This window comes from Ostreococcus tauri, assembly GCF_000214015.3.
Source record: "Ostreococcus tauri WGS project CAID00000000 data, contig chromosome 01, whole genome shotgun sequence".
Lineage (NCBI taxonomy): Eukaryota > Viridiplantae > Chlorophyta > Mamiellophyceae > Mamiellales > Bathycoccaceae > Ostreococcus > Ostreococcus tauri.
This window is the reverse complement of record NC_014426.2, coordinates 139459-165301: the sequence shown is the minus strand read 5'-3', so window position 1 is coordinate 165301 and position 25843 is coordinate 139459. Positions and strand designations below refer to the sequence as shown.

Here is a 25843-nt window from a genome sequence, read left to right as displayed (position 1 = left end):
GTTCGACCGGTGATCGATCGACCGACGGCGCGCCTTTCGCGACGCTCACGCGCCTTTCAACGCGTCCCTTTCGCCGTGCCTTTCGAGTCCTCCCGCGCACGCGACCGAACGCCCGCACGGCGCGACGCCCGCGTCGATGGGGCGCCCATCGGACTCCGACGCGGACTCGTGCGCGTCCGAGGGCGAGTGGGTGCGCGCGGTGATCCACGGCGAGCGCGCGCACGCGCTCGTGGAGGAGATGACGCGATGCGTGGAGAACGCGATGGCGAATGATGGGACGCCAGCGGCGCGAGCGGCGCGGGCGCGGGCGCGGCGCGGGCGGGCGCGACGGGCGATGGAGACGATGACGACGGAGATGGCGACGTCGAGGTCGTTCGCGGAGGCGGCGGTGGAGATGGGGGCGTTGGAGGCGGCGCGACGCGCGGTGGATGGGGCGGATGACGAGGAGACGCGAACGCGCGCGCGGGCGCTGGCGGAGACGTGCGCGCGGGCGGCGAGCTCGATCGAACGAACGCGGGAGGAGAGGTTCGGGGAGGTGACGGTGATGGTTTTGGAGACGGCGTTGGCGAACGGCGTGGGGGCGAGGCTGTGGCGGGCGGCGAGGACGATGTGCGCGAGACTGGCGGCGGACGCGAGCGCGATTCGAGGCAAACGCGTGCTCGAGCTCGGCGCGGGCGTCGGGGCGTGTGGAATCCTGTGCGCCAAGCTCGGCGCGCGTGCGGTGGTTCTGAGTGATTTCGAGGAACCGCTCCTCGACGCCCTCGAGCGGTCGATCGCGTTGAACGACGTCGGCGATCGATGCGTCGTCGCCGCGGTGGATTGGCGACGCGAGCTTCGACTCGAGCGCACGCCCGGCGCTCGCGCCCTCGACGACGCCGACGTCTTCGACATCATCATCGGCACCGACGTCTTATACGAGAAATCGCACGTCGACGCCTTACCCGCGTGCATCGCTCGCCGTCTCGCTCCGAACGGCGCGTGCTTCCTCGTCAACGCCGAGCGCTACGCCGGGGCGTTCGACGATTTTCACACCGCGTGCACCGCGCGCGGTCTCCGCGTCCACCACCCCGAGTTCGACGTCGACAGTTCAAAAGCAAAGGACTGGCACGTCGGCGGCGCGCGCGCGTGCGTGGTCACCCATCTCTGACGCGTCGCGTGACGACGACGGCGTTCGCGCCCTCCCTCCGTCGCGCCTCACTCCCACGCGCGCGTCGACGCGAGCGCCCACATCCGCGCCCGCGTTCGCCATGCCATCGTCCCGGACGCGTGCCACCGTCGCGACGACCGCGCGCGCGCTCGTGACGCGCGCGATCGCGATCGCGTGTCTCGCCCTCGGCGCGCGCGCGAGCGACGACGATCTCGCGACGACCGCGCGCGTGCTCGCGCGCAAGACGATCGCGCCCGCGATGGCGGTCGAGGGGCAAAATCTCACCGTCACCGTCTCGCTCGTCAACGCTGGGACGGCGGAGGCGCGAAAGGTGCGCGTGCGAGACGATGGGTTGGATGCGAGCGCGTTCGAGTTGATCGGTGAGAAAGACGCGCTGAGCGCGACGTACGCGACGTTAGCGCCGGGCGAACGCGTGGAATACGCGTACACGGTGGTGCCGAAGACGAGTGGGTCGTTCAAGGCGAGCGCGGCGAGCGTGTCGTACCTGGGAACGAGCGGACGGGAGACGACGCGCGGGACGAGTAACGTTCTCGGCGACGTCCTCGTGTACACGAAGACGCAGCGAAACATCTTCACCGCGCTCGAGGTGGGGAAGTATCTCACGCTCGGCGCGTGTAAGACGATGGAAGACTGGGTGCGGTACGGCACGCTGTTCGGAGGCGTCGCGGGCGCGCTCGCGCTGAACTGGTTCGCGCTCAAGGTGAAAAAGGGCGTCGCCGCGGCGCGCAGACGCATGGCCGTCGCCTCGCTCGAACGCGCCGATAAGAAGTCCTCGTAGGGTCCGTACCCCGTTCACGTCGCGATCGACATCGACGTTGTGAGAAGTGACGCCGTTCTTTATTCAAACTCAGCCGCGTCGAGCCGCGTCGAACCGCGTCGAACCGCACTTCGCGACGCGCGTCGCCCGGAAGATGGCCCCACGCGCGCGCACACCAGCCGCCGACGTCGACATGGCCGACGCCAACGTGACGACGTCGACGTCCTCGGTCGCCGACGCCGCGCTCGAGCTCGCGCGCGCGAGAAATGGCTTGAGAGCGGCGCTCGATCGCGCGAGCTCGCTCAATCATTTCCAACTTCCAGACGAGAGTGCGTCGTTCGAACGACTCGATGCGCGCCGCGACGGTCACGGGCGCACGCGCGCGCGCGTAGACTCTCGACTGACGAGATGTCACGCGATTCGACGACGCAGAGACGCTGAGCGTGAGCGATCTGTTGGAGTACGCTCGACGCATAAGTTACACGACGTACGCGCCCGCGGGGTACGTCCCCGGCGCGCCGCTGTGCGGAGCGCTGCCACCGGCGCCGCAGGAGGAACACTTTAAAGCGTCAAAGTTGGCGGCGTACGCGGCGGAGATGCGGGCGAGAGAGAAAGCGCGTGCGAGCGAGGCGGAGGCGAGAGCGCAGGAGGAGGCGCAGAGAAAGGCGCTCGAGGAGGCGGCTTCGATCCCGCCGGAGGAGCTCATCGCGCGATTGGCGAAGTGGAAACCGGGAGAGCCGTGGCCGGATGGAATTCCACCGCCGCCGCCTGGATGGAAACCGGGCGATGCGCTGAATTTCGACCTTCCGAGACGCGAGACGGAGATCGGCGCGCTCGTCAAGCCCACGAACGCCGTCGCCGCGGTCAAGGCGGCTCCGCGCGCGGTTCCGTTCGTCTCGCTCGATCTGAACCCGGACTTAGATGACGAAGATTTACGATCGATATCGGACGACTTCGAGGAGGTGAGCGAGAGCGATGGCGACGACTCGGATTAACGCGTTAATACACGCCAGAAAACATAGCGCGAGTCACCGCATAGTCACACGCACGATGGCGCGTTCGCCCCTCGCGCGCGCGCCCGTGAACGTCGCGCTAGAGTTCAACGCGACGACCGAGCAGATCGCGTGCGTCGTCGCCGGATGTCTCGGCGCGCTGTTCTTGCAACACGCCTCGCTGTTTTATTTGAAACGATACCATCGTCAGTTCATCGACGGATTGGACGCGAAATCGCGCGCGGACGTCGGCATTCGGTGCGCATCGAGCGTGTGGGGGATGATGTGTGGCGTGTGGGCCGCGACTCTGCTCCCGCGCGCGCTCGAGACGTCGACGGACACGTTGACGAGGATGTACGCCCAACCGCCGCTCGTCGGCGCTGAGCGCTTGATGGCGCTCGCGACCGGATTCTTCGCCTGGGACACCGTGGTTAGTAAGATGTACTATGAGGCACAGTACTTCTGGCACGGGCTTGTTTCCTTTGTCGTCTTCGGGCTGCCGATGTTCATGCCGAGGGGGTTTCTGCACCTGTACGCGTGCAACTTCTTGATGTGGGAGACGACGATACCGTGCCTGTCCGCTCGATACATCCTGATTAAGGCTGGTATGGGGTCGACGACGATGTTCAAAGCGGTCGAGCTCGTTGGTTTCGCGTTCTGGATCATCATTCGATTCGTCATCGGTTTGCCGATGATGTATTTGTATTTCAAAGATGCGTCCGCCATGTTTGCGGCGAAGCGCGCGAGTCCGACGTGGGTCTACGTCTGGTACGTCACCGCGTCGGTTGTTTTACAAGTTATGAACTTTATATGGCTCGCAGCGATCTTGCGAGCGGTGTTTGGCAAGGGCAAGAAAAAGAGAGACGAGGGGGCGATGAAGGAAGAATAGTCTAGTCAGCGCGCGGTCCGACTCTCGGTCTTTGTTGAACGCACAACACGAGTACGATACATTATTTCGACCCGTCAGTCACTCCAGTCCGTGATATAACTCGGTCGTCGTGGCCCACCACGATTGTTGATCCCGCGGACCGGCGATGATGTGCATCAGTCCCTTGAAGGCGCCGCTGAATCCATCGAAGATTGCCAAAAACAGAGTTCTCGAGCCGGCGAAGGGCAGAGGACGCGCTCCCTCGGGGGCGGACGTGTCCGTCATGACGTGATCGATTGATGCGTGATGCTTCGTTGTGCGTGAACGTCGCTGGCTGACGTCCGTAGTGAGCGAACGTCGAGTGAGGCGTTCGTTTGTTTTGAGGTGTTCTTTGAGTGTCTCTTCGTCTCCTTATCAGAATTATGTTACATCATCATGTCAAGTCGATGACAGGATCGCTCTCCTGACTCGATTTTGATCTTTTGTCGGCACGACGACGTTGGCGCGCCCCTTCATCGTCTAGTGAGACGACCCCATTCACGTCTCGTTTCCACGGATGTGACGCTCCAGCCACGCCTCGACGACGCTCGCGCGCGCGTTCCTGCGCGGCCGTGTGCATCGATAACCTAACAGCTCTCTCCAAGTCAGCCTGCTCCTTCTCGCGAGATTTACGTGCTTGCAGTTCTTCATCCAACGTGATCTGCCTGTGTAGCTTCTCATTGTCGCGCATTTGACGCTCGATCGCTCGAACGGCCTCACGTCGTTCGTGCTCCTCCGCTTGACGCGCCGCTTGACGCGCCGCTTGACGCGCCATGCGCGGGCGCACATCACGCTGCATCTGCTCTAGATTCCCCCAAAACATCGCACGCTCACGCTCCAGCGCATCCATCGCCAAGAAACCTCGACCGAGCTCGTCTCCGAGGTCGAAGTCCTCATCATCTAACTCGTTTTCATAGTCGTCAAGATTCGGCCACATTTGCCTAGCTCGTCGATGCGCACCACGCCGAGGAGCTGGAATCTCCGGAAATGGCTCACCTTGCACGGGATTATCTCGACCGCCGCGACGCGGTGGGGGCGCGTTGTTTCGTTTCACCGTGGCGGTTCGCTCCTTGATGACGTCCTTCGGAGAAATGCCCAAATCCTTGAGCTCGCGCTCCAACGAGTCGAGGACGCGCTTGAAGAACTCGTCGTCCCACGTCGCGGCATACGTCGCAAAGTTTCGAATCCGACGCAATCGTTCCGCCTCGCGAAACATCTCCATCGAACCGAACGTCCCCATCGGGTGCCCGCGATTGGCCGCGACGAAACTCTCCGCCTTGCCCTTTTGCTTCTTTTGCCACTTCGCCACATCCTTCGCGAGCTGACAGTTCCCGATGTGCGCGTGCGCGTCCCTCCCACAATCCGCGATACAGTACGCGCATATCCCAGCGTTACATCTCGAGCACAAAAGCGCAAAGCATCCGCTGAAATCCACGAACGCCTGCGTGCACCTCGGGCACGCCGTGACGAAGATGCGCTCGATGACGTGCTCCCGCGTCGCCCGTAACCGCTCTCCCTCCCCCCCACCCTCCTTCGCCAATCGTTCTCGCTCACCTTTCAACCGTTCTTCCGCCTCCTCCACGATCATCGCCTCCTTCACCCTCCGTCTCGCCTCGTCGTACGCCTCAAACGTCTCCGCCGAGCACCGCGTCGCGATCTCCCTCGCCCCGTAGCACGTCGACGCGCACCGCTCACCCTTCTCCAGCGCCGCCGTGTTCATCGGACACAGCACCTCCCCCATTCGCCGTCGGAGCTCGCGCACGTCCTTCTCGCACTCCCGCTTCACGTGTCCATCGAAGCACGTCGCGCACAGCCCGTGCCCGTTGGCGCATCGCACGAATTCACTCGCGCGCGACGTCCCCGCGTCGTCGTCGCGGGCGAAACACACCACGCACGACCCGCGCGCGTCCATGGACCCCGCGACGGGCGCGTCGGCGTCGCGCGCGCGGTGGCGACGCCCCCGTCGCACCGATCGCGCGATGTCGACGCCGCTCGACGCACACACGTGCGGCGCCGACGAGACCTCGACGAATGGCATTTCAAACCCGCGCCCGTAGACGCCGCGCGCGAGGCGTCACCCGCGCTCGATGGCGGCCTCGGACGTCGCCGAGGCGCGCGTCGCGGCCACGCGCGCGCGACGCGCGACGCGGGTGGAGATACGTCGCGCGATCGACGCCGCGAGAGTGAATCAGGATGAGCTGTCAAAGCCCGAGAGCGACGAGCTCGATCGCGCGGTCGATCGCGCGGACGAGATCAACGAAACGGGCGTCCGGGAGAAGCGGGAGATGGTGCTGGACATGGAGTTGTATAATCAGTTGACGGCGTACGCGCGGACGCGAACGGCGCGATTGGGGCCGAGAGGGAGCGCGGAGGTGAGCGTCAAGGCGTTTTTGCAGGCGCTGCGGCGCGCGGGCGGCGGGGGGGGGTCGGGCGATGGGGTGTCGTGGGAACGGGTCGGTGGCTCGGGGGCGAAGTACTTTAGTGATGCGCCGGTGCCGGGATTCATGAATGGCGTGATGGACACGGCGATAAAGGAACGGCGGGCGACGCAGCGACGGGCCAAGGAGGTTCTCGGGCCGAGCGTCGCGCCGGACGCGGTGGAAGACACCACGGCGGAGCGCCAGACGGATAAGATGATGCAAGCGATGCATAAAAAATTGAAAAAGTGTCCGGGAGGGGTCACGGATGTGGTGCATGCGGTGCGTAACCTGGAGAGTTTTCCGCAATTCGTCGAAAACGTCTTCACCGCCGCCTTCTTGGTACGGGAGGGCGCGGCCGGGATCACGCCCTCACCCTCGGGTGGGGTTCCCACGCTGTCGCATCAAGTAAAACCAGCCGCGGGGGCTGATCGAGCGAGCTTCGTTTTGCACGTGGACATGAAGAATTGGCGCGCGCTGAACGCGCTCGCGAACGGCCAAGCGGGCCTCATGCCGACGAGAGAAGACGTGGACGAGGATGTGTTGTACGGCGCGCGAGGGACGAGACGCGCGGGTGAGGATGATTTGGAGTATGACGACACCAAACGCGTTCGAACAGGCGAACATCTCCACGACTCGACGAACGAGAGGCGCTTACCGCGCGATTCCGTGTCCAGTTAGGACATCGATGTGAAACAAACGTTGTCAACAATACACAGAGCTACAATCAATCGCACAAATCTAGCGCCACTAAATCTTCGGTCCGAAGAGCCAAATCTTCTCCTGCATCGCCTCTTTGACGCTCTTATACCCGAGCGCTCGGCCCTCCACGCGCGTCAACGTCCCGCCGAACGCTTCGTCCAACTCCTCCTCCCTATCCGCGTTAAACGCCACGTACACCGGTGCCTCTCTCTGCGCCACCGTCCCCGCGATCATGTCCAAGCACGTTTTCAACTCTTTCGGACTCACGTTCGCGAACGGCGGATCCACGAACACGACGTCGTACGCGTACTTCGTCATCAACACCGGCCGTCGCAGGTCGAACCGCTTGAACCCGCGCACCAATCCCTTAAACCGCACGTCGCAATCGAGCAGCACGCACGTCTCGCCCACCTCCCGCTCCCACGCCACCGCCAACGTGGGATTACACACGAACAGCGGCCGCTCGTACCGCTTCGCCACGCGCAACAATCGCCGCAACGTCTCGTCGCTATAAAAAAACTGCTCCAGCGCGTGATCCTCGGCGATCCCCGAGCACTCGGCCGGGGCGATCGTGGTCGCGGGCGCCCCCTTGGGACGATCGCCCTTCCGTCGCGCGCGCCTCGGCGCGGCGTGGGCGACCACGCGCGCGCGCGCGGCGGACATTGCGGTGGTCGGTGGCGCGTCCAGTCAGCACGGCACCGCACGACGCGTCGACGCGTCCATCGCGCGCGAACTCGCGCGTCGTCGCGCATGCGCCTCGCACATCGTTCGCTCGACGTCGCCCGCGCGGGCGGACGCGGCGGGCGCGCGGCGGGCGAGCGAGGACGGATCGCGTCGAGGGACGGTCACGTCGGTTGGGCGACGACGAATCATCGCGCGCGCGTGTCGATCGTCATGCGCGCGTCCGCGGACGCCGAGCGCGTGCGACGGTTACAGAACGGCTCGGATGTTCGAGGGGTCGCCATGGATGGGGTCGAGGGCGAGGCGGTGACGCTGGACGCGACGACGGCGCGGGCGATCGGGACGGCGTTCGCCGAGTGGTTGGCGCGGGACGAATCGAGCGCGCAGGGGAAGACGATCGGTGTCGGACGAGATCCGCGATTGAGCGGTGAAGCGTTGAGGGATGGAATGTTCGCGGGGATGGTCGAAGCGGGGGCGACGGTGGTGGACATGGGATTGGCGACGACGCCGGCGTGCTTCATGTCTTGCGTGACGGAGGGCGTCGAGTACGACGGAGCCGTCATGCTCACCGCGTCGCACCTGCCGTTCAATCGAAACGGGATGAAGTTTTTCACAAAACATGGGGGACTGGATAAGCCCGATATCAAGGAGATCTGCGCGCGGGCGGCGGAGCTCGTGGAGGCGGGCGGCGGGGACGCAAAGGCACCCGCGGGCGTGACGTCTGCGCCGTTCTTACCGACGTACGCGGTGCAGCTGTGCGAGATCATTCGAAAGGGCGTGAACTCGAAGGATAACTACGAGAAACCGCTGAGCGGGATGAAGATCGTCGTCGACGCGGGAAACGGGAGCGGCGGTTTCTTCGTCGATATGGTTCTCAACCAACTCGGCGCAGACACAACCGGGTCGCAGTTCTTGGATCCGGACGGTAACTTCCCGAATCACAGCCCGAACCCGGAGGATAAGGCTGCGATGGAAGCTGGTGTGCGAGCCGTCTTGAACGCCAAGGCTGACCTCGGGATCGTTTTCGACACCGACGTCGATCGAAGCGCCGTAATTGACGCGTCGGGAAAAGAAATCAACCGCAACAAGCTCATCGCCTTGCTCTCAGAGATCGTGCTCAAGGAAACGCCAGGGTCGACAATCGTCACGGACAGTGTTACGAGCGATGGTTTACACAAATTCATCATTGACAAGGGCGGGAAGCATCTTCGATTCATGCGAGGATACAAGAACGTCATCAATAAGGGCAAGGAGCTCAACGCGTCCGGCGTCGACACGCCGCTTATGATTGAAACAAGTGGGCACGGAGCGATGCGCGAGAATTATGATTTGGATGACGGTGCGTACTTGGCGGTGAAGATTATCATCGAGGCTGTGCGCAGGCGGAACGCAAAGGAACCGTCGATTGGGCAAGTTCTCGAATCGCTCGAAGAGCCCTTGGAGGAAGCCGAGGTGCGGCTGAAAATCTCGGACCCCGACTTCAAGGAGTACGGTCTAAACGTCATCGAAAGTCTCCTCGCCGAGGTCAACGATACGGTAGAGCACTCCTCGTTTGGAAAGTGTCGACCAGCTGAGGATAACTACGAGGGACTCCGCGTTTGCGTCGACGAAGGCAACGGTAAGCAAGGATGGTTCTTACTTCGCTGTTCCCTTCACGATCCAGTAATGGTGCTCAACTTCGAATCTCAGGTCGAAGGCGGCGTGCGAGTGATGGCGGAGGAGTTCGGGACATGGATCCTCGATCAAAACTACGACAAACTCGACTGCTCGAGCGTACACGAGCTCTATAGCAACTGAGCGCGAGGGGACGAGTGACAAGGCGCGCGGCATGCGTAGCATTAGGTTTGTCATGAAAACGCTTCTAGTACTACGCGATTTCTTTGAAATTCTCATCTAGGTCACGTACATCGCACGATTCATAGGTGTTCGGGGCTTGCGAGGCTCGCGCTTCGGACAACGATTTATTGTCGCGGCGGGCGCTCGCTGCGGTATCCGCCGCGGTCGCCACCGAAGCCACCGCGGCCGCCGCGGCCACCACGCGGGGCCTCCGGCTCGCGCGTCGGCGCGCGCGCCGCCTTCTTGAGCGTGTTCGGCACCACGTCCGGACCCAAGTTGAGGTACTCGCGCAAGTACTCGATGCCCTCATCCGTCAGGTACCAGTAGTAGTGTCTCCAGGAGAAGATTTCGTTGACGAATCCCTTGGACTTGAACGACTGCATGAGCTTGATCACGTGCAGGTTCGGGACGTCGATCGGGTTCTCACCCGATTGCCCAACCTCCGGGTGCTTCGGCAAGTTGTAGTCCTTCTTGGCCCAGATGACACCCTCGGAGAAGAGCGCCTTGTAGGTTTCGTTACGGTTTTGCTTGGGAATAAGCATGACTCAAGTTTGGTGGTAAGTTTTCTTTATCAACGTCGACGAAGCTCGTTCGCGACTATAGGGTTTCGTAGTCGACCCTGCGTTGGCGAGAGAGGAGCGATCGCGTCGATGTCAGTCGTCGCTCGAAATTGGTGATTTTCGCGTCGTACGTCGTCGATTCGCTCGCGAGGACGCGTAACAGACGATGCGACGGCGACGACGCGCGCGCGTGATACGCGTTCGATCGAATCTCCGGGCAAACGCGTACCTTGGCGACCGTGCGTGCGTGAAAGGCGGACGTTGCGACGACGCTAGGGCTTTTCAGTCGCTCGAGCTTTTCACGAGTCTCTCATTTCGTGAGTTTTTACTCGATATCGTGTTCTCGTAGTGTAAGTGTCTACACACATCATATCCACAGTTCGGAACTCTCGTATTCAACGAAATTAATTGGACGATTGTCCGAGGAATTCGAATTCGCACCGACAGGTCCCCGCGCGCATGGTGTCGAGCGTCGACGACGCCCTCGTCCAGGCCCGAGAGGCCGCGGAGCTCTACGCCTCGAACGGTTCCGTCGCCAGCGCGGTGTTTCACGCCGATAAGGCGCGCACGCTGAGCGATGGCGACGCGCGAGACGTTTTCGCGCTCACCGAGCTCTTGGTGCGCGACGGCCAACACGCGCGCGCGCTGGGGGTCCTGCGGGCGTCCGGGCTGGATTTGAAACTCGCTCGAGGGCGTCTGCTCGCGGCGCGGTGTTTACACGGCATGCGGTCGCACGAGGAGGCGGTGCGAGCGCTGGATGGAGGGGCGGAGGAGAACTCGGACGACGACGCGCGCGCGCGGTACCTCGCGCTCGCGGACGGGAGCCCGACAGACGCGGCAGCGATGTGCGCGTTGCGAGGGAAGGCGCACGAAGCGATGGAAAGTCGGTCGAAGGCGGTGCGGGCGTACGAGATGGCGTTGAGATTTGATCCGATGTGTTTCGAGGCGTTTGAGGCGCTTTTGGCGACGCACTTGGTGAACGAGCACGAGGAGCGCGAGTTGGTGGCGTCTCTGGAGACGAACAAGGCGAACACGTGGATCAAGGACGTGTACGCTGTGATGGGTAACTCGAGGGAGGTGCACTCAGAACTCGCGCGGGGACACGTCGAGGGTGAGGAAGACGGAGCCACGACTCCGGAGCCTTCCACATCGGCTCTAGACGTGTTGAGATACAACGGCGACGTCCGAGTCGCGTGTGCACGGCGGATGTACCAGCGCGGTGAGTTCACGGCGTGCCACAGTGAGCTCAGGCGCCAGTTCGAGCGTGAGCCGTCCCGGTTGAATGGGTTGCCGCTCTATTTGGCGACGCTTGTGGAGCTCGGGAAGAAGAACGATTTGTACCTTCTCTCGCACTCGCTGGTCGCCGAGTACCCGAAGAAGGCGGTTACCTGGTTCGCAATCGGGTGTTATTACATGGTCACCAGACAGTTCGACTCGGCGCGGAAGTATTTCAGCAAAGCGACGAGCATTGATCCTTCGTTCGTGCAGGCTTGGATTGGGTACGGGCACGCGTTTGCGGCGCAAGACGAGAGTGATCAAGCGATGGCAGCGTATAGGACCGCAACGAGGCTGTTCTCGGGCACGCACATCCCCGTGATGTCTCTCGGAATGGAGTATCAGCGCACGAATAATTTGAGCCTGGCCTTTCAGTTCTTCCGTAAGGCTTTCGAGATGTGCGATTCGGATCCGCTCTTATTCAACGAGTATGGCGTCTTACGCTATCGTCAAGGTAACTACGAGGAGGCGGTGGAGAACTTTGAGCGCGCCTTGGATCTCGCACCGAAGCCCGTGGGTAGTCGATGGGAGTCGCTTATCGTGAATTTGGCGCAGGCGTTTCGAAAGATTGGTCGCTATGACGAAGCCATCGCTACATTTCAGTCAGCGTTGCTCATATCCCCGCGCAACGCGTCAACGTATGCCGCCCTCGCGTTCACTTATCAGATGAAGAGTCGTTGTTCAGAGCCCGTCTCACTTGGATTGGCGATAGAGTACTATCACAAAGCGCTCAGTCTGCGCGCCGACGACGCGTTTTCGCAGCATCACCTTGAGTTAGCTCTCATCGATCAAAGCGCGATTACAATTCCGCGGCATCAACAGGTTGAGTGGGACACAATGTTCCCGAAAGTTGAAGACATCAATGCGGTGACGCCGACATTCGGTATCGCGTCTTCTCCGCAGGGTGGAATACTCTTCCCGACGCCGTCGCCGCACAGTTTCCAAGGCACGCCGACGTTTGGTCAGACTCCGTTTTCGGCGCGCGTCGACCGCATGGACGAGAGCGTCGACATGGACCAGAGCGTTGATATGGACGAGAGCGAATAGTAATCAAATCGTGATTAATAGATCTTCGAGTTGTAACTTGACGACGTAACTTCATGACGCATCGCGTCGCGCGACTCCGCGGCCAACTTCGCGCTCGACTGCGTCCCACCTCGCCGCATTCGCACGCGCGCGCCCGCGTCCCGTCGCCGAACGCTCGGTCATCGAACACTTACTACACGCACGCGCGATGCCACCCAAAACCGACAATGCGCCGCTCGTGATCACCACGGAGGAGGAGGAAATCATCAAACAGAGAATCATAGAACAAACTGCAACGCTGAAACCCGGACAAGATTACCCGTTGAAGCGCCTGGTGAAGACTTTCTTCGCCCTGATGAAGGCCTTAGACGCAGGCGCGGACGTCGACGAGGCCAAAGAGACGTTCTTGATCGAGTTAGACACGTACGAGTTCAACATGCTTCGTTACGGGACGGTGGTGGACGCGCAGCGAGTGCAGACGCTCGCGTACGACGACGAGGAGATCGAGCTCGAGCAGACGACGAAGCGACTGAAGGGGCAGTGTAAGAATTTACGATCGGAGCTCGCGGCGAGCGAGCGCGAGCGGGCGTTTCGAGAGGCGAGGGACGAGGCGGCCAGCGCGTGCCGCGAGTATCCGACGCGTGCGGAGAGCGAGGACGCGAACGCCCAGCTCGAGCGCGCCCTCGCCGAGGCAAAAATCGTCTTGACGGGATTGGATGAGAAGGTTGCCGCGCGAAAGGCGAAGTACGCGCTCTTACTCGCCGTCGTGGACTCCTTGGACACGGAGTGACTCTGCCATTTTCGGCGCGCGTTCGATCCGTCGCAGCTCGCCGCATCCCCTCGCCTCGCTCTCGACCGCGCGAAACGCTCGTCGCGAGAACGCATTCATGTAACATCACACCTAGCGCGCGCTGAACTCTCTCGCGTCGTCGCCTTCGCTCGCGCTGACGGCCCGCTTCGCCCGGTAGCGCGTATTACATGGCTTGGCTCATGACTCATGGCTCATGACTCAACGTCGACCCCCTCGGTACGACGTCGATCCAATGGCGTCATCCACTCGGAGCCGCCGGAGCCACGCATCGTAATCGACACGAATCTCCACACCGCGACGCGTAGACGCGGAGAGGATCTCGCGCGATGTCCGGTGGCGGTGCGTTGATCGTCTTACCGGCGATCGCCGGACTGTTCTTCGCCTTTTGGCTCTTCACGAAGAAACTAAAGCCGATCTCGCTCGGGAGTGAGATTGGACGGTCCGCGAGCGATTACTCGCAGTCGACGTCGCGAAATGGCTCGGCGAGCTCGCTGAGCGCGATGGAACACACCGGAGAGGACTCATTGATGCGCGGAATGGAGTCTGGGGACCGAGCGGCGATGGAGGAGACGCTGGCGAAGGTTCGAAGGATTCATCACGACGTCCGAGACGGCGCGCGCGCGTTCCTGAACGCCGAGTATCGCATGTGCGTGGCCTTCTTAGCGGCGTTCGGCGTCGCGATCGCGGTGTTGACTTCAAATGGCCGATTGGGATTCGACGCGAAGAGCGGGTTCGCAACGGCGGCGGCATTCGCGGTCGGTGGAGTCACGAGCATGGCGAGCGGGTACGTCGGGATGATGGTGGCGACGTACACAAACGCGCGGTGCGCGATGATGGCGACGCTGAAACCGGAGCATTTGGCGTGGAAGGAGAGTTTCAATGCCGCGTTCAGAGGTGGTGGCGTCATGGGCTTCGCACTCAGTGGACTCGGGCTACTCATGATGTACTTCTTGATGCTCGTGTACAGTGCGTTCTTTTCGTTTGAAACACACGCGATGGAGTTGTTCGAATGCATCGCCGGTTTCGGGCTCGGCGGGAGCGCGATCGCGATGTTCGGTCGCGTCGGTGGTGGCATTTATACTAAAGCGGCCGATGTCGGTGCGGATTTGGCCGGTAAGGTTGTTGCGGGCATCCCGGAAGACGATCCACGCAACCCGGCAACGATTGCGGACAATGTCGGCGACAACGTCGGCGATGTCGCAGGAATGGGAAGCGATCTCTTCGGCTCGTTCGCCGAGGCCACGTGCGCAGCGCTCGTCATCGGCGCCCAATCCGCTGACCTCGTCGCCGCGGGTTGGGACTCAATCATCTTCCCTCTTTATATCTCTGCCGTGGGCATCCTCGTGTGCATTGGCGTTTCCTTCGTCGCCACGGACATCTCTCCGGTGCGCAACGAAATCAGCATCGAGCGCGTGTTGAAGACGCAGCTCACCTTGAGCACCATCGCGATGACGATCTGCATCTACCCTATCTGCTACGTGTTCATGCCGCAGGACTTGTACCTCGGCTCCTCCTCTTTCAGCACCGCGTGCCTCGGCACCACGAGCAGTCGGTGCATCTCCAACGGTCCGCGCTCAGCGTTCGCGTGCATCGCCGCCGGTTTGTGGGGTGGCTTGATCATCGGCTTCGTCACCGAGTACTACACTTCACACTCGTACGCTCCAGTCCGTGAGGTCGCTCGATCGACCGAAACGGGCGCGGCGACGAACATCATTTATGGTCTCGCCCTCGGATACAAGTCGACAATCGTTCCCGTCACGGTTCTTGCATTCGGTGTCTGGCTTTCATTTTCCTTGATGGACATGTACGGTGTTGCCTTGTGTGCACTTGGTATGCTCGGCACACTTTCTACGTGCCTCGCCATCGACGTCTACGGCCCGATTTGCGATAACGCCGGCGGGATTGCCGAAATGGCTGGCATGCCGGATGACGTCCGCGACAAGACGGATGCGTTGGATGCCGCTGGAAACACGACGGCCGCGATCGGTAAGGGCTTCGCGATCGGCTCCGCCGCTCTCGTCTCTCTCGCCCTCACCGCTGCATTCGTTACTCGCACCGGTGCGCTCGAGAACGGCGTGAACTTGCTCAACCCGTCGGTGTTTGCCTTCCTGTTGATTGGCAGCATGCTTCCGTACTGGTTCTCGGCAATGACAATGAAGTCCGTCGGCGTCGCTGCGATGGAGATGGTGAAGGAGGTCAAACGTCAGTTCGATACTATCCCGGGCCTTCTCGAAGGTACGCCAGGACACGCGCCGCCCGACCACGCTCGATGCATCAAGATCAGCACCGACGCGAGTCTTCGCGAGATGGTGCCACCGGCAACACTCGTCATCATGGCGCCTATCATCACTGGCACCTTCTTCGGCGTCAAGGCCGTGACTGGTCTCCTCGCCGGAGGTCTCGCTTCGGGTGTTCAGCTGGCCATTTCTGCGAGCAACACCGGCGGTGCTTGGGACAACGCGAAGAAGTACGTTGAGAAGGGCGGATTGTATATCGACGTTCCCAAGCGCGAGCGCGCGCACTCTGATCCTGTTGAAGGACCGTACACGGGCGCCATCGTCCGAAACGTGGACGGATCACCCCAACTCATAAGTGTGCGTCAGCGCAAGGGTAGCGATTGCCACAAGGCGGCCGTGGTCGGCGACACCGTCGGCGATCCGCTCAAGGATACCAGTGGCCCTGCGGTCAACATCCTCATGAAGCTCACGGCGATCATCTCCCTTGTCTTCGCCGACTTCTTCATGTCCATTAACGACGGCCGGGGTCTGTTCCTCGTCGGAAACTAAGAAAACTTTAGCCAAGATTCCTCCCCTTCGAGCACGCATTAATACGACATTGACACATTGATTCTCTCGACGCACTGAATCTCAGCGCGGACTCGTCCCGCTAGACTCGGACTGATCACTCTCTCCCCACAGCTCCACGCGTCGATGTCCACCCATGAAGCGATTTTCTTCAAAACCAAACCGAAGACAGCGGCACCGACGAAACTAGGCGGCGTTGATCTCAAACGACTCCGTGTCGACGCCGAACGAGCGCTCGCTCGCGCGGAGGCTAAAACTCTGGATGCGCTGCTGCAAAAATCATCAACGCTGGAGTGCGTCAAGATGACCAATAAAGCGATCGTATACCTCATCGATGGTGTTCCGATGTTTTTCGACGCCACGGGACGGGGCGACGGGGTGTACCCATCGGTGTATGCACTGTGGCGGCTCGGCTCGGCGAGCGGATTGCGGCGAGCGCGGACGCACAGCGCCGTGTCGCCGAAAATTCTGAACGGCGCGAGTTTGATGCTTCCGGGATTGGTGATCGACACCGCGTTCGAGGAGTGGGAATCGAACGAAATAGTGGAGATTGGAATAGTGGACGGGAGCGATGCGTTCGCGGTCGGGATCACCGCCTGCTCGAGCGCCGAGGCGAGAGCGAGCGGCATGAAAGGCGTCGGTGTCACGCTCGTGCACGCGTACGGCGACGCGTGTTGGGCACTTGGGGATAAGAGCTCACCAAGCAAATCGTTTTCAACTTCGAGAATATATCCAGACGGTGAGGACGCACCGGTGGAGGTGACGAGACCGCCGACAGAGAAGATTGAAGAGAAATTGCGCGCTCTGAACGTCGCCGAAGACGAGGCGAATGGTGAGCTCGAGTTCGACGTGAGCACGCCTGATAAGATGGACGCAATGTTCGAGCGGTGCTTTGCGATGGGACTCAATAAAGTGACGGACGCAGAGTTACCCATGCGATGCGAGACGTTTTATGCAAATTTTGTCCTCCCATCGAGACCAGAGGGCGTGCAGCTTGATCTCAAGCACTCGACGTTCAAGAAGCAGGCCAAGTTATTTCACGTCATGGAGAAAAAGGTCGGAATCATCAAGACAAAGCTCGTGCACAAAATTGAGAACGTTGCTTCCGTGAATCGCGAACATGCGTTGCTTGCCAAGTATGCGGTGAATACAGAAACATCGGACGCATGCGGCGATGAGGCAGCGACGCCCGCGATATCCCTCACCGCGGCAACGATCGACGTGAGCAAGGCATATCGCGCGTCAACGATGTATCGTCCGATCTTCGGCGAGCAGGCGTTGCAAAACAAGGATCGATTGTATAGTAAATCAGAGGCGCGCGTCGCGCTCGGCGCCTATGTCAAAGAGCACGGCTTAGGCGACGGCTCCCCGGGCAGCGAGATCAAGCTCGACCTCTTGCTCGGAAAAGAATTGTTCAACAAGAAGGAGGAGTGGTACGGAACGGACAAATCTTACCCGATCGACGACCTGTTCGATCGTCTGATGGGAAAGCTCCAGCCGCATACCATCGTGCGTTCGACGCGCGACGGCGAAACTCTCGAGTACGTCAAGAAGGGTTCCATCAAGCCCATACACATAAAAGCCGAGGATCGAGGTCGGCGCAAGTATATCACGCGCGTCAGCGGTCTGGAATCGTTTTGCATATCGCCCGAGGATTTCTCTCTGGTGCTCAAGCGCGAGTTCAGCGCCGCTGTCTCGATTGAGGATCTCCCAGGTAAGCAAGAGCACGGAAAAGAGCTTTCCATCCAGGGGCACGTCGTGATTCAACTTTGCGATCTCTTGCGGGTCAAGCTCGGTGTGCCGGCCAAGTACATCGACGCACAGAATTAAACATGAAAATGAGACGCGTCGACGCGCGAGAACATCGTGCGCGTGCGAGGATACGTCCGCACATCTCCGCGATCGTCACACCGCGCAGACGCCAGTGTTGACGGCGTCGAGGCATGTTTCATTCTTGTCACCCAATAGACTCCAAATCCAGGTCGCGCGAGCGGCGCGCGAACGGGGATGAAGGGACCGGTCGCGACGGTTCGCGGCGCCGAGAGCGCTCGGACGCGTCACGCGCGCCGTCGTCTCGACCCTATCCCGCGCTCGCGCTCGCCAAGAAGAAGATCAAGATACTTCCGATGTTACGGAGAATCCGACCGAATCTCACGTTCGCGGCGGCGCGGCCGACGTCGCACCTCGAGTTCGGCAACGGTCGCGACGAGCGACGAGGCGGCGCGTTGTCGATTTCCTTGTCATGCACAGTGGACGCTGCGATGATTTTCAGAGCGTTTCACGCGCTCGTACAGACCCCGTTCGCGTTAGCGGGTGCGTTTCTGTTCGTGAAGACGTTCGTAGAGCGGGCACGCGAGTGCGAGCGTGTGACGGTGGCTGCGAAACGCGCCCAGACTCCAGAAGCGGAATCGGCGGTTCCGGGAGACGCGGGAGTCGAATGTGCGCTCATGTTTTCCATTCCGATCGTCGAGCTCGATCGTGGTAAAGATGAGTGCGGTGACAGCGACGAATTCGAATCGATGCACGACGACGCGTCGTGGTCCTCGATGGGACTGTCGGAACAAGAATGGAGTTTTGTATCGGACGACGCGGCATCGAGCGAAGAGGACGCGAGCGAGGCGTGTGTGTGAGCGTTCAAGAGCGCGACGATACGACTGCGATGTGGTTCAGGTTACTAGATTTCTAGCTACTGTGCGTTGTATGAACGAATACGTGTCATGATGCTCACACAAGGCGAACGTAGTCGCCTTCAATCTTGAACAGATCCTTGCGACTCTTGATGAACTCTCCAAACTTCAATGGAAAGTTTGTCGGTTTCTTGACGCGACCGCCGAGCGCGGCCATGGCCGTGTTCGGGTGTTCCTTCAAATACGTAACGATGGATTGCGCGTAATCTTCGCTGGAAATCTTCTTGTCCGTGGTCGGAGTCTTCGGCGTAGCTGCGTTGGGCGTGCCGGATTTCTTTGGCGTCGGCGTGTTCATCTTCTGCTTTTTCGCGGAATCCTTTGGCGCGGGCGTCTCGGCCGCGCGCTTAGTGGCTGATTTGATGAGACTGATATCCTCTGAGACGTCGGAAGCCGACGAATCCTCAGAATCGCTACCCGAATCGGAGCCGGAATCGTCAGAGTCATCGGAATCGTCGCGATCCTCCTCCTCATCAGACTCGGAAGAGTCGGAATCGGACTCAGAAGAGTCGGACTCGGACTCGGAATCATCATCCCCTTGCGTCTCCTTCGCCGATCTCTGCGATTTTTGAGCGGATGCCGGAGTAGATTTCGGCGCCGGCTCGTCCGAAGACGACTCAGATTCGGATCCAGACGACTCAGACTCAGACTCGGATTCCTCCTGCGCCTTCTTCGCGGACGCGGGCGTCTTCTTCGCCGATCCCTGCGATTTTTGAGCGGATGCCGGAGTAGATTTCGGTGCCGGCTCGTCCGAAGACGACTCAGATTCGGATCCAGACGACTCAGACTCAGACTCGGATTCCTCCTGCGCCTTCTTCGCAGACGCGGGCGTCTTCTTCGCTGAGGCGGGTGACTTCTTTGCCGGTGTCGGCGTTTTCTTAAGGGCGGGCTCCTCTTCTGACTCCGATTCATCCTCTGACGTCGTGGTAGACGGTGCTTCGACTTCAACGACCGCTTCCTTCTCGGGCACCGCCGTCTCATCGTCTTCGTCGTCGTCGTCGTCGCTCTCGCTGTTCGCGCCCATAGCCTCGGCGAAGGCCTTGTCGTCCTCACTATCGTCGTCGCTGTCGCTGAATAGATCCCCGTCGCTCGGCAAGTTTTCCATATCGTACGGCGTCTCAAACTCGTCGTCATCGTCGTCGTCGTCGTCGTCGTCGTCGTCATCGTCGTCGTCGTCGTCGTCGTCGTCGTCGTCATCGTCGTCGTCATCGTCGTCGTCGTCGTCGTCGTCGTCGTCGCTCGACGCCTCCTCGTCCGCCTCGTCTTCCTCGTCCTCCGCATCGCTCTCGCTCTCGCTCTCGCTCGCCAACCCCGACGCCAATTCCTCCATCACCAACGCCTCTTCCTCCTCATCGATATCATCCATCAGCGTTCGCCATCCGCTCACGTGCGCGTCGTTCGGTCCCTCCGCCCGGAGCTCAAACGTCGCGTCCAACGCCACGTCCATGCTCACCTGTTCACACGTCCCCGGCGTGAGCGCGCACAGCGCGTGCGCATCGCCACGCTGATCACCAACGCGCTCGTCTCCGTCGTCGATCACGCGCAGCGTCAGCGTCGTCCGTCGTCCGTCGTCTCGCGCGTTCGGTCCCAGCGCCACCTGGCTCACGTGCACGTACTCCTCGTCCGGGCTCACGTCCACGCGCAGGGTGCGTCCGGCGGGGACGACGGCGCCCCAGAACGTGGTCTCCATGCGCGCGCGACGCCGCGGCGGTCCTACGCGCGGGCGCGGGCGCGTGTGCGGCGCGCGCGGGGCGGCGGGGGTCCGGCGGCGCGGGGTCGTCGTATTCAGTGTGTGATAGGGCTATGATATAAATACTAGGCGTATCACACACTGAATACGACGACACGCGCGTGGTCCACGTCGCGCGCGCGGGACACGCCCGCGCGCGCGCGCGCCTCGCGCCTCGCTCGCGCGCTCGCCGCGCCCGAGTCCGCGACCGCCTCGCGCGCGCGTCGACGCCGGTCGAGCGCGCGAGGCGGTCGCGATGGCGAACGAGCGCAGTGGATTGATCGCGGACGCGCGGCTGGGTGTTGGCGCCTACGGCGTCCCTCGAGGAACGAAGCCGCGACGCGGGCGGCTCTACGGACCCTTCGGCGACGCCGACGTCGCGGGAGAGGTGCGGGGGGGGGTGGGCGACGGGCGCGCGAGCGCGTCGACGCGCGCGCGGTCGAGCGGACGACACGCGTGGCTGTGCGCGGCGCCGTTGGCGTTGCTCGCGCTCGCGCTGGGGGTGAGGGTGTTGGCGTCGGTCGCCCCGGAGGAGATTGAACGCGTGCGAGGGGTGGGAGGATGGTGGCCGCCGTGGCGGAGGCACGCGAGTCACGCGCGATGGCCCGGGCGTGAGAGCGGGGTGAACGCGACGACGCCGGAGGCGACGTTCGCGAATGGGACGCGGGCGAATCAGACGACGTCGTCGCCGCCGCCGCTGGCGTCGCCGGCGCCGGCGCCGGTGGCTACTTCGTCGCCATGGGGGACGTGGGCTGGGACGGAGACGATAGAACACGCGAACATGCCGAAGTTTGAGAGCGGGCAGTCGCTGGGCGTCGCCTTGAACGGGTGGTTGCACTTGGAGGAGTGGTTCTTTTCGCAAGGTGCGTCGCACGCGGTTGCGGCGGATATTCGAGAGGAGAACGGCGTCGCGTTTCCGCCGATGTTCCCGGATGCGACGTCTTTAGGGTTTCAATGGGCGTCCGAGGGAGATCTGGTGCGTAAGCTCGTGGATCACTACGGGCAAAAGTCAGCCGTCGGCGCCTTCACGGCGCACCGGGCGCAGTACATCACGGACGACGACTTGATTGAGATTGCGTCGCAGGGCATAAAGATCGTTCGATTACCCGTGTCGTGGGCCGTTTTCGCTCGAGATCCCGCCACCGTGGCTCGCGGAGGCGAGCGCGTTTTGGTCGATCCCGTGTACCCGGACAGACTCTTCGTGAACATGGCGGGGGCGGACCTGGACCACGTCGTCGAGCGCATTAGAAACGCTGGGCTCAAGGTGATGATAGATTTGCACAACATGCCCGGCGGCTCGGCGGCGGGATCTTACAACGGAGTGTTTCCACACCCACCGATGATGTTTGCGAGGAGTGATTTGCAGCGTACCGGTTTATTGGTCGTGCGCAACATGCTGAAATGGTTCAAGGCGCTCCCTGCGGATTCACGTTTGGCTGTGCATGGAATGCAGCTGCTCAACGAACCCGGGCATCTGCTCCCCGAACAACGATCCGCTGTATTGAGTTGGCTCTCGTCGGCGATTCAGGCGTACAAGGACGACGTCGTGGGGGTGAATGGGGTGAACCCAGCGGAACGCGTGCCGTTTCTTTATGTGAATCTCATCGAGACGATGGGCATGAATGTCGCTGACATGGCGGCGTGGATGCGCACGCAGTTCACTCCTCGAGAGCTCGAGCAGTGGGCGGTGTTGGACGTGCATAATTATTTTGCGTGGTCGTCTCTCACCGGTTGTGACGGTGGATGTCAGTTCAGCTGCCGCGATAGCCCAGCGGTGGTCGGACAGCGCGTGGCGGAACACGCCGAGGAATGGGCGAAGACATTTCGGCTGGCGGCGAAGACGTATGGGGTGCAGAACACTGCGTGCTCTGAGTGGTCGCTCGCGACGCTCGCCGACTCTTCGAGAATGTGTTCAAATAGAGAAATATTAGACGTCATGTTTCAGCGCCAGGTACAGGTGTACCGAAGCGCAGAGATCCAAAGTTTCTTCTGGGGATGGAAGATGCCGCACGGTGGTCCGCACACAAAGGCGTGGTCGTTGAAGGATTATCTTTCTTCGAGCACGGGGAAGCAGGATGAGCCGGAGCACGAGCTTGTGCCTCACGGCGTTGCTTTAGAAAGCACGCTCGCCATGCCCGAGGGTTCTAGCAAGGAGGATCGAGATCGTCTGATTCGAGCCTACAGCAATTTCCCTGAAAAAGAGGACGAGCTCGAGGATGGTCCCGATACTGTCAAGCTTCGCATGAAGGATATATTGCATCTCATTCAGGAAGCGGCTCACAACACGGGCGTGGCGGCGATTGGTCACGGAGGGAGTCGCACGGCAAAAACGGGGGCCGCCGAAGCAGCTGCGGAGGATTATTTGCGCGCGAGCTCAAAGTTGAAGGAGATTGTGGACACCGGAGCGTACGACGAGGATGATGACGCCGAAATCGTCGTCGTTCATCATCGTAAAGGACAACCGGAGGTGAGTAATCACGATAATGAGCACAAAGAGGAAATACCGACGGAGCGTAACGTCGTACCGGCACCGACTGCCTCAGTTGCGCCGAATATCTCGAGCACACCGCCCAGGGAAAACGCCACTTCTGCCGTCGGAGCGAAAGACGAGGCAGAGAAGCCTTCGACGAAGTCCGGCTCTATTGAGTCACTCTTCGACGAGTCAAAGACGCAACCGCCTTCACCTCCTCCGCCGATGCCTCCACCGCCGCCAAATCCACCGAAACCCCCCTCCAAAGAGGTTCTCGAAGCGCACAAGAAAGCCGCTGACACGCTGTCCGAGCTGGATTTCAGTTCAAACACAGCAAACATCGACGAACAAATGCTCTCGTCGATGTAGCTCAAATTTGTGAGGAAACAATTCTCTGTATCATTTATGCTACAAATCGCGTCTATCTAATATCTCGCGCACCCGCTAAGCGTTCAATCGCCGCGGGCTGACGTAGTTTCTCCATCATAGCTGGCGGGAGATTAATAAACATCTCAACGCCGTTCGCCCCCGCTGGTGTACCCGTCGCGCGATCGGGTCTGGAGCACTGAATCTGAACGATATCGTTCAGTTCCGGCGGAAGCGCTAAAGTCGGACCGCCACCTCCGAAATCCAAGTCGTACAACTTCTTGTAAATTTCGACCAAATTGTTGCACCAAACCATTTGTCCTTGCATGAAAGCCATAATGTCAAAGTCAAAGCCGTTCACTCCCGCTCGAAACGCGGCCTCGGTGAGCATCAAATATTTATTACGTCTCATCATGGCCTTCGTGAATCCTGGACGAAGACCATCCCGCACCTCTGCCAGAGACGAATAGTCACCGACGCTCACGCGACCAGTGACTACGCCGATTGCCGCGTTACCGAAGTACATATCGGGAAGTCCCGTTCGACCACCTCGACCACTCACGACCGTCACGTGCTCTAATGGCGTGCCCTTTGGAAGCTGACACAAATCTGCAAGGGCGAGCCACGAGTGCGCGCTCAGGGCTTCGTTGTCATTCGACGCGCCGGATGCCTCTCGCAAGAGGCGCATGTTGTCCTCGCTTATGCTCACCATCATTCGGTTCCCAGCTGGGAAACGAAGAAAGTCCGGGACCAGACGTCGTCCAGCGAGCAATGCTGTGCCTAGCATGGGCGCTGACGGTACGTTATCGAACCCTTCTTTCGAGAGCATCGCGCGCATTTCCTCCACTGACATGTCTGCCGCCGGTTGCGCGACGAGGCATCGATCGAATACCGGATCTCCCAAAGGATGCACCTCACCGTTTGACGCCTTGGCCCACGTCACCAAAAACTCGATGAATCCTTGTCCATCGCTTACGGCGTGAGACATGCACACCCCCAAGACGCTCCCACCTCCCGCGCACTGCGTCACCTTTGCAGTGAACAGCGGCGCATCTCCGAGCATGACGTCAATCCAAGGCGAGAAATCTAAAAATCTCCGCGTCTCGCTCGCGTAGTCCTGCGGCAGATCCGCAAACTTCAGGTCATCGTCACGCACGATGCGCAACGGCACACCATCGTTCGTGAGCTTCACTCCCTTGTTCTCCCACCCCGGCGTCCTCAAATCCAACCGTCCTGCCAGCATTGGATATTTCCCGAGCGTCGTCCGTAACCCTCGCTCGAGCACCCCAACGTCGAGCGTCTCCTCGTAGTAACACACCGCCTGCATCACGAATGGAACTTCCCCGACGTCGTACCCGCTCAAACCCTGCATCGGCGCCGCATCGTACGCTGCGCGATCCGTGTCCGGCGCTCGCACAGTGGCATTCTCCGACCCGCGCTCCGTCGCGCGCTTTCCGTCGAGAAAAAACTTCTTCGCCGGCGCCACCGCCGCGCGCGCGATGCCGCGCGCGACCGGGATTTCAATCAGTTTCGTGAAAGCACCGGCGTTGCGCGCGCACGCGTCGCCGCGTCGAGACGGAGTTGATTTTCTGACTGAGTTTGTCGATGTTCTATCATCGACGCCGAACGCCGTGCCGTGCGCGTGATGACGGCGCCGCGACGACGCGCGAGTCGCGACGATCGCAGCGATGTCGCGTGCGCCGGCGCACGACATCGGGCGTGTCGAGAAGTGTGGTGCGTACGTGCGGTTTGTTGGTGTTTTGGCGAGCGAAATAACAGTTTTACAAATACGACAAGCGCCTGCGACGACGTCATCGCGTGGAGGGGTCTCGATGGACGACAGCGCCGCTGGAAAGAATTTCTAAGTCGCTGTGGTGGATCGCTGTGACGGCGGGGTGCGACCTGGCGAGGGATTTGAACGCGTTGGCGCCGTAGCAGTCGTGCACGACGTTATCTCCGCCATGCGAAGCCGTCGTCCGAAACGACCCCTCGGCGGGTTTGGGACGACACCATGGCAAGTCTTCAGGAAGTTCGATCGGCTCCACGCGATAATCCAAGCACGGGTTCCAGAACCACGGCACGGAGAAGCGGGATTGCGTCGAGGAATTCCGAACTCGATGCGGCGTGGCTATCAAATATCCTTCCACGCGCGCCGGACGAAGGACGCGCGGCGACGAAGGCGTCGATCGGTCTCCGTCGACGCGCGATCGCGCGTCGAGGCGATCGCACGGAACCACCGCTCGTTGGCTATGCTTCTACTTTTACTTATTCCAAACACACGTCCTACGAAGCGCGCGTCCCGCGCGCGCGCCCGCCGCGCCCGGCCGCCGCCTCCTCACTGGCGCCGAATCGCGTTGATCTCGTCCGCGAACTGCTGCGCGATGTCGCTCACCTCGGCGCGAAGATTCGTCACCGCGTCCCTCAGCGCCTGCACCGGGGTCGTGTTCGCGTTCGTGTGCACTTTCAGTATCACGCGGTGATCCGTCGGGTGCGGGTTCTTGTACCCCGCGAAGACGACGTCCGGGTTCTTATGCAGCTCCCTATTCGCGCGTTTCCATCCTCGAGCGGTCAGTCGTCCGTCATCACGCGCACCCATCGTTCACGCCCGTCGGTCGCGTCCATCGGTCGCGCGAGCGCGCGCACACGACGCACATTCGA

General features: G+C 61.2%; 18 protein-coding genes across 18 annotated transcripts; 12 read left to right on the top strand and 6 right to left on the bottom strand.

Moving 5' to 3' along the window:
• Positions 1–262: 262 nt before the first annotated feature.
• Positions 263–1147, top strand: OT_ostta01g01090 (Nicotinamide N-methyltransferase-like; the record flags this gene model as incomplete). The annotated part of the gene is made up of 1 exon (XM_003074124.2): positions 263–1147. The coding sequence occupies one exon, from the start codon at positions 263–265 to the stop codon at positions 1145–1147; it is 885 nt and encodes a 294-aa protein (XP_003074170.2).
• Positions 1148–1247: 100 nt separating this feature from the next.
• OT_ostta01g01085 (Translocon-associated protein subunit beta) lies at positions 1248–1946 on the top strand (the record flags this gene model as incomplete). Its single annotated transcript, XM_003074123.1, has 1 exon — positions 1248–1946. The coding sequence occupies one exon, from the start codon at positions 1248–1250 to the stop codon at positions 1944–1946; it is 699 nt and encodes a 232-aa protein (XP_003074169.1).
• Positions 1947–2079: 133 nt separating this feature from the next.
• OT_ostta01g01080 (Mediator complex, subunit Med4) lies at positions 2080–2920 on the top strand (the record flags this gene model as incomplete). The annotated part of the gene is made up of 2 exons (XM_022985251.1): positions 2080–2254; positions 2358–2920. The coding sequence occupies 2 exons, from the start codon at positions 2080–2082 to the stop codon at positions 2918–2920; spliced, it is 738 nt and encodes a 245-aa protein (XP_022838150.1).
• A 55-nt stretch (positions 2921–2975) lies between these two features.
• On the top strand, positions 2976–3806 carry OT_ostta01g01070 (TRAM/LAG1/CLN8 homology domain; the record flags this gene model as incomplete). Its single annotated transcript, XM_003074120.1, has 1 exon — positions 2976–3806. One exon carries the CDS (start codon positions 2976–2978, stop codon positions 3804–3806), a length of 831 nt encoding a protein of 276 aa, XP_003074166.1.
• A 412-nt stretch (positions 3807–4218) lies between these two features.
• On the bottom strand, positions 4219–5736 carry OT_ostta01g01060 (unnamed product; the record flags this gene model as incomplete). Its single annotated transcript, XM_003074119.2, has 1 exon — positions 4219–5736. The coding sequence occupies one exon, from the start codon at positions 5734–5736 to the stop codon at positions 4219–4221; it is 1518 nt and encodes a 505-aa protein (XP_003074165.2).
• Positions 5737–5911: 175 nt separating this feature from the next.
• OT_ostta01g01050 (Non-structural maintenance of chromosome element 4, C-terminal) lies at positions 5912–6922 on the top strand (the record flags this gene model as incomplete). Its single annotated transcript, XM_003074118.2, has 1 exon — positions 5912–6922. One exon carries the CDS (start codon positions 5912–5914, stop codon positions 6920–6922), a length of 1011 nt encoding a protein of 336 aa, XP_003074164.2.
• A 69-nt stretch (positions 6923–6991) lies between these two features.
• Positions 6992–7606, bottom strand: OT_ostta01g01040 (DNA methylase, N-6 adenine-specific, eukaryotic; the record flags this gene model as incomplete). Its single annotated transcript, XM_003074117.2, has 1 exon — positions 6992–7606. One exon carries the CDS (start codon positions 7604–7606, stop codon positions 6992–6994), a length of 615 nt encoding a protein of 204 aa, XP_003074163.2.
• Positions 7607–7837: 231 nt separating this feature from the next.
• OT_ostta01g01030 (Alpha-D-phosphohexomutase, alpha/beta/alpha I/II/III) lies at positions 7838–9421 on the top strand (the record flags this gene model as incomplete). Its single annotated transcript, XM_022985250.1, has 1 exon — positions 7838–9421. One exon carries the CDS (start codon positions 7838–7840, stop codon positions 9419–9421), a length of 1584 nt encoding a protein of 527 aa, XP_022838149.1.
• A 164-nt stretch (positions 9422–9585) lies between these two features.
• Positions 9586–10002, bottom strand: OT_ostta01g01020 (Plectin/S10, N-terminal; the record flags this gene model as incomplete). Its single annotated transcript, XM_003074115.2, has 1 exon — positions 9586–10002. One exon carries the CDS (start codon positions 10000–10002, stop codon positions 9586–9588), a length of 417 nt encoding a protein of 138 aa, XP_003074161.2.
• Positions 10003–10479: 477 nt separating this feature from the next.
• Positions 10480–12342, top strand: OT_ostta01g01000 (Tetratricopeptide repeat; the record flags this gene model as incomplete). Its single annotated transcript, XM_003074114.1, has 1 exon — positions 10480–12342. One exon carries the CDS (start codon positions 10480–10482, stop codon positions 12340–12342), a length of 1863 nt encoding a protein of 620 aa, XP_003074160.1.
• Positions 12343–12529: 187 nt separating this feature from the next.
• Positions 12530–13111, top strand: OT_ostta01g00990 (THO complex subunit 7/Mft1; the record flags this gene model as incomplete). Its single annotated transcript, XM_022985249.1, has 1 exon — positions 12530–13111. The coding sequence occupies one exon, from the start codon at positions 12530–12532 to the stop codon at positions 13109–13111; it is 582 nt and encodes a 193-aa protein (XP_022838148.1).
• A 347-nt stretch (positions 13112–13458) lies between these two features.
• Positions 13459–15918, top strand: OT_ostta01g00980 (Pyrophosphate-energised proton pump; the record flags this gene model as incomplete). The annotated part of the gene is made up of 1 exon (XM_022985248.1): positions 13459–15918. One exon carries the CDS (start codon positions 13459–13461, stop codon positions 15916–15918), a length of 2460 nt encoding a protein of 819 aa, XP_022838147.1.
• Positions 15919–16062: 144 nt separating this feature from the next.
• On the top strand, positions 16063–17766 carry OT_ostta01g00970 (Pseudouridine synthase/archaeosine transglycosylase; the record flags this gene model as incomplete). The annotated part of the gene is made up of 1 exon (XM_003074110.1): positions 16063–17766. The coding sequence occupies one exon, from the start codon at positions 16063–16065 to the stop codon at positions 17764–17766; it is 1704 nt and encodes a 567-aa protein (XP_003074156.1).
• Positions 17767–18062: 296 nt separating this feature from the next.
• OT_ostta01g00960 (unnamed product) lies at positions 18063–18566 on the top strand (the record flags this gene model as incomplete). The annotated part of the gene is made up of 1 exon (XM_003074109.1): positions 18063–18566. The coding sequence occupies one exon, from the start codon at positions 18063–18065 to the stop codon at positions 18564–18566; it is 504 nt and encodes a 167-aa protein (XP_003074155.1).
• Positions 18567–18660: 94 nt separating this feature from the next.
• OT_ostta01g00950 (Osteopontin) lies at positions 18661–20310 on the bottom strand (the record flags this gene model as incomplete). Its single annotated transcript, XM_003074107.2, has 1 exon — positions 18661–20310. One exon carries the CDS (start codon positions 20308–20310, stop codon positions 18661–18663), a length of 1650 nt encoding a protein of 549 aa, XP_003074153.2.
• A 295-nt stretch (positions 20311–20605) lies between these two features.
• Positions 20606–23188, top strand: OT_ostta01g00940 (Glycoside hydrolase, catalytic domain; the record flags this gene model as incomplete). Its single annotated transcript, XM_003074106.2, has 1 exon — positions 20606–23188. One exon carries the CDS (start codon positions 20606–20608, stop codon positions 23186–23188), a length of 2583 nt encoding a protein of 860 aa, XP_003074152.2.
• Positions 23189–23240: 52 nt separating this feature from the next.
• On the bottom strand, positions 23241–24899 carry OT_ostta01g00930 (Chloramphenicol acetyltransferase-like domain; the record flags this gene model as incomplete). The annotated part of the gene is made up of 1 exon (XM_003074105.1): positions 23241–24899. One exon carries the CDS (start codon positions 24897–24899, stop codon positions 23241–23243), a length of 1659 nt encoding a protein of 552 aa, XP_003074151.1.
• Positions 24900–24996: 97 nt separating this feature from the next.
• OT_ostta01g00920 (DNA-directed RNA polymerase, RBP11-like dimerisation domain) lies at positions 24997–25781 on the bottom strand (the record flags this gene model as incomplete). Its single annotated transcript, XM_022985247.1, has 2 exons — positions 24997–25440; positions 25539–25781. The coding sequence occupies 2 exons, from the start codon at positions 25779–25781 to the stop codon at positions 24997–24999; spliced, it is 687 nt and encodes a 228-aa protein (XP_022838146.1).
• Positions 25782–25843: the final 62 nt, after the last annotated feature.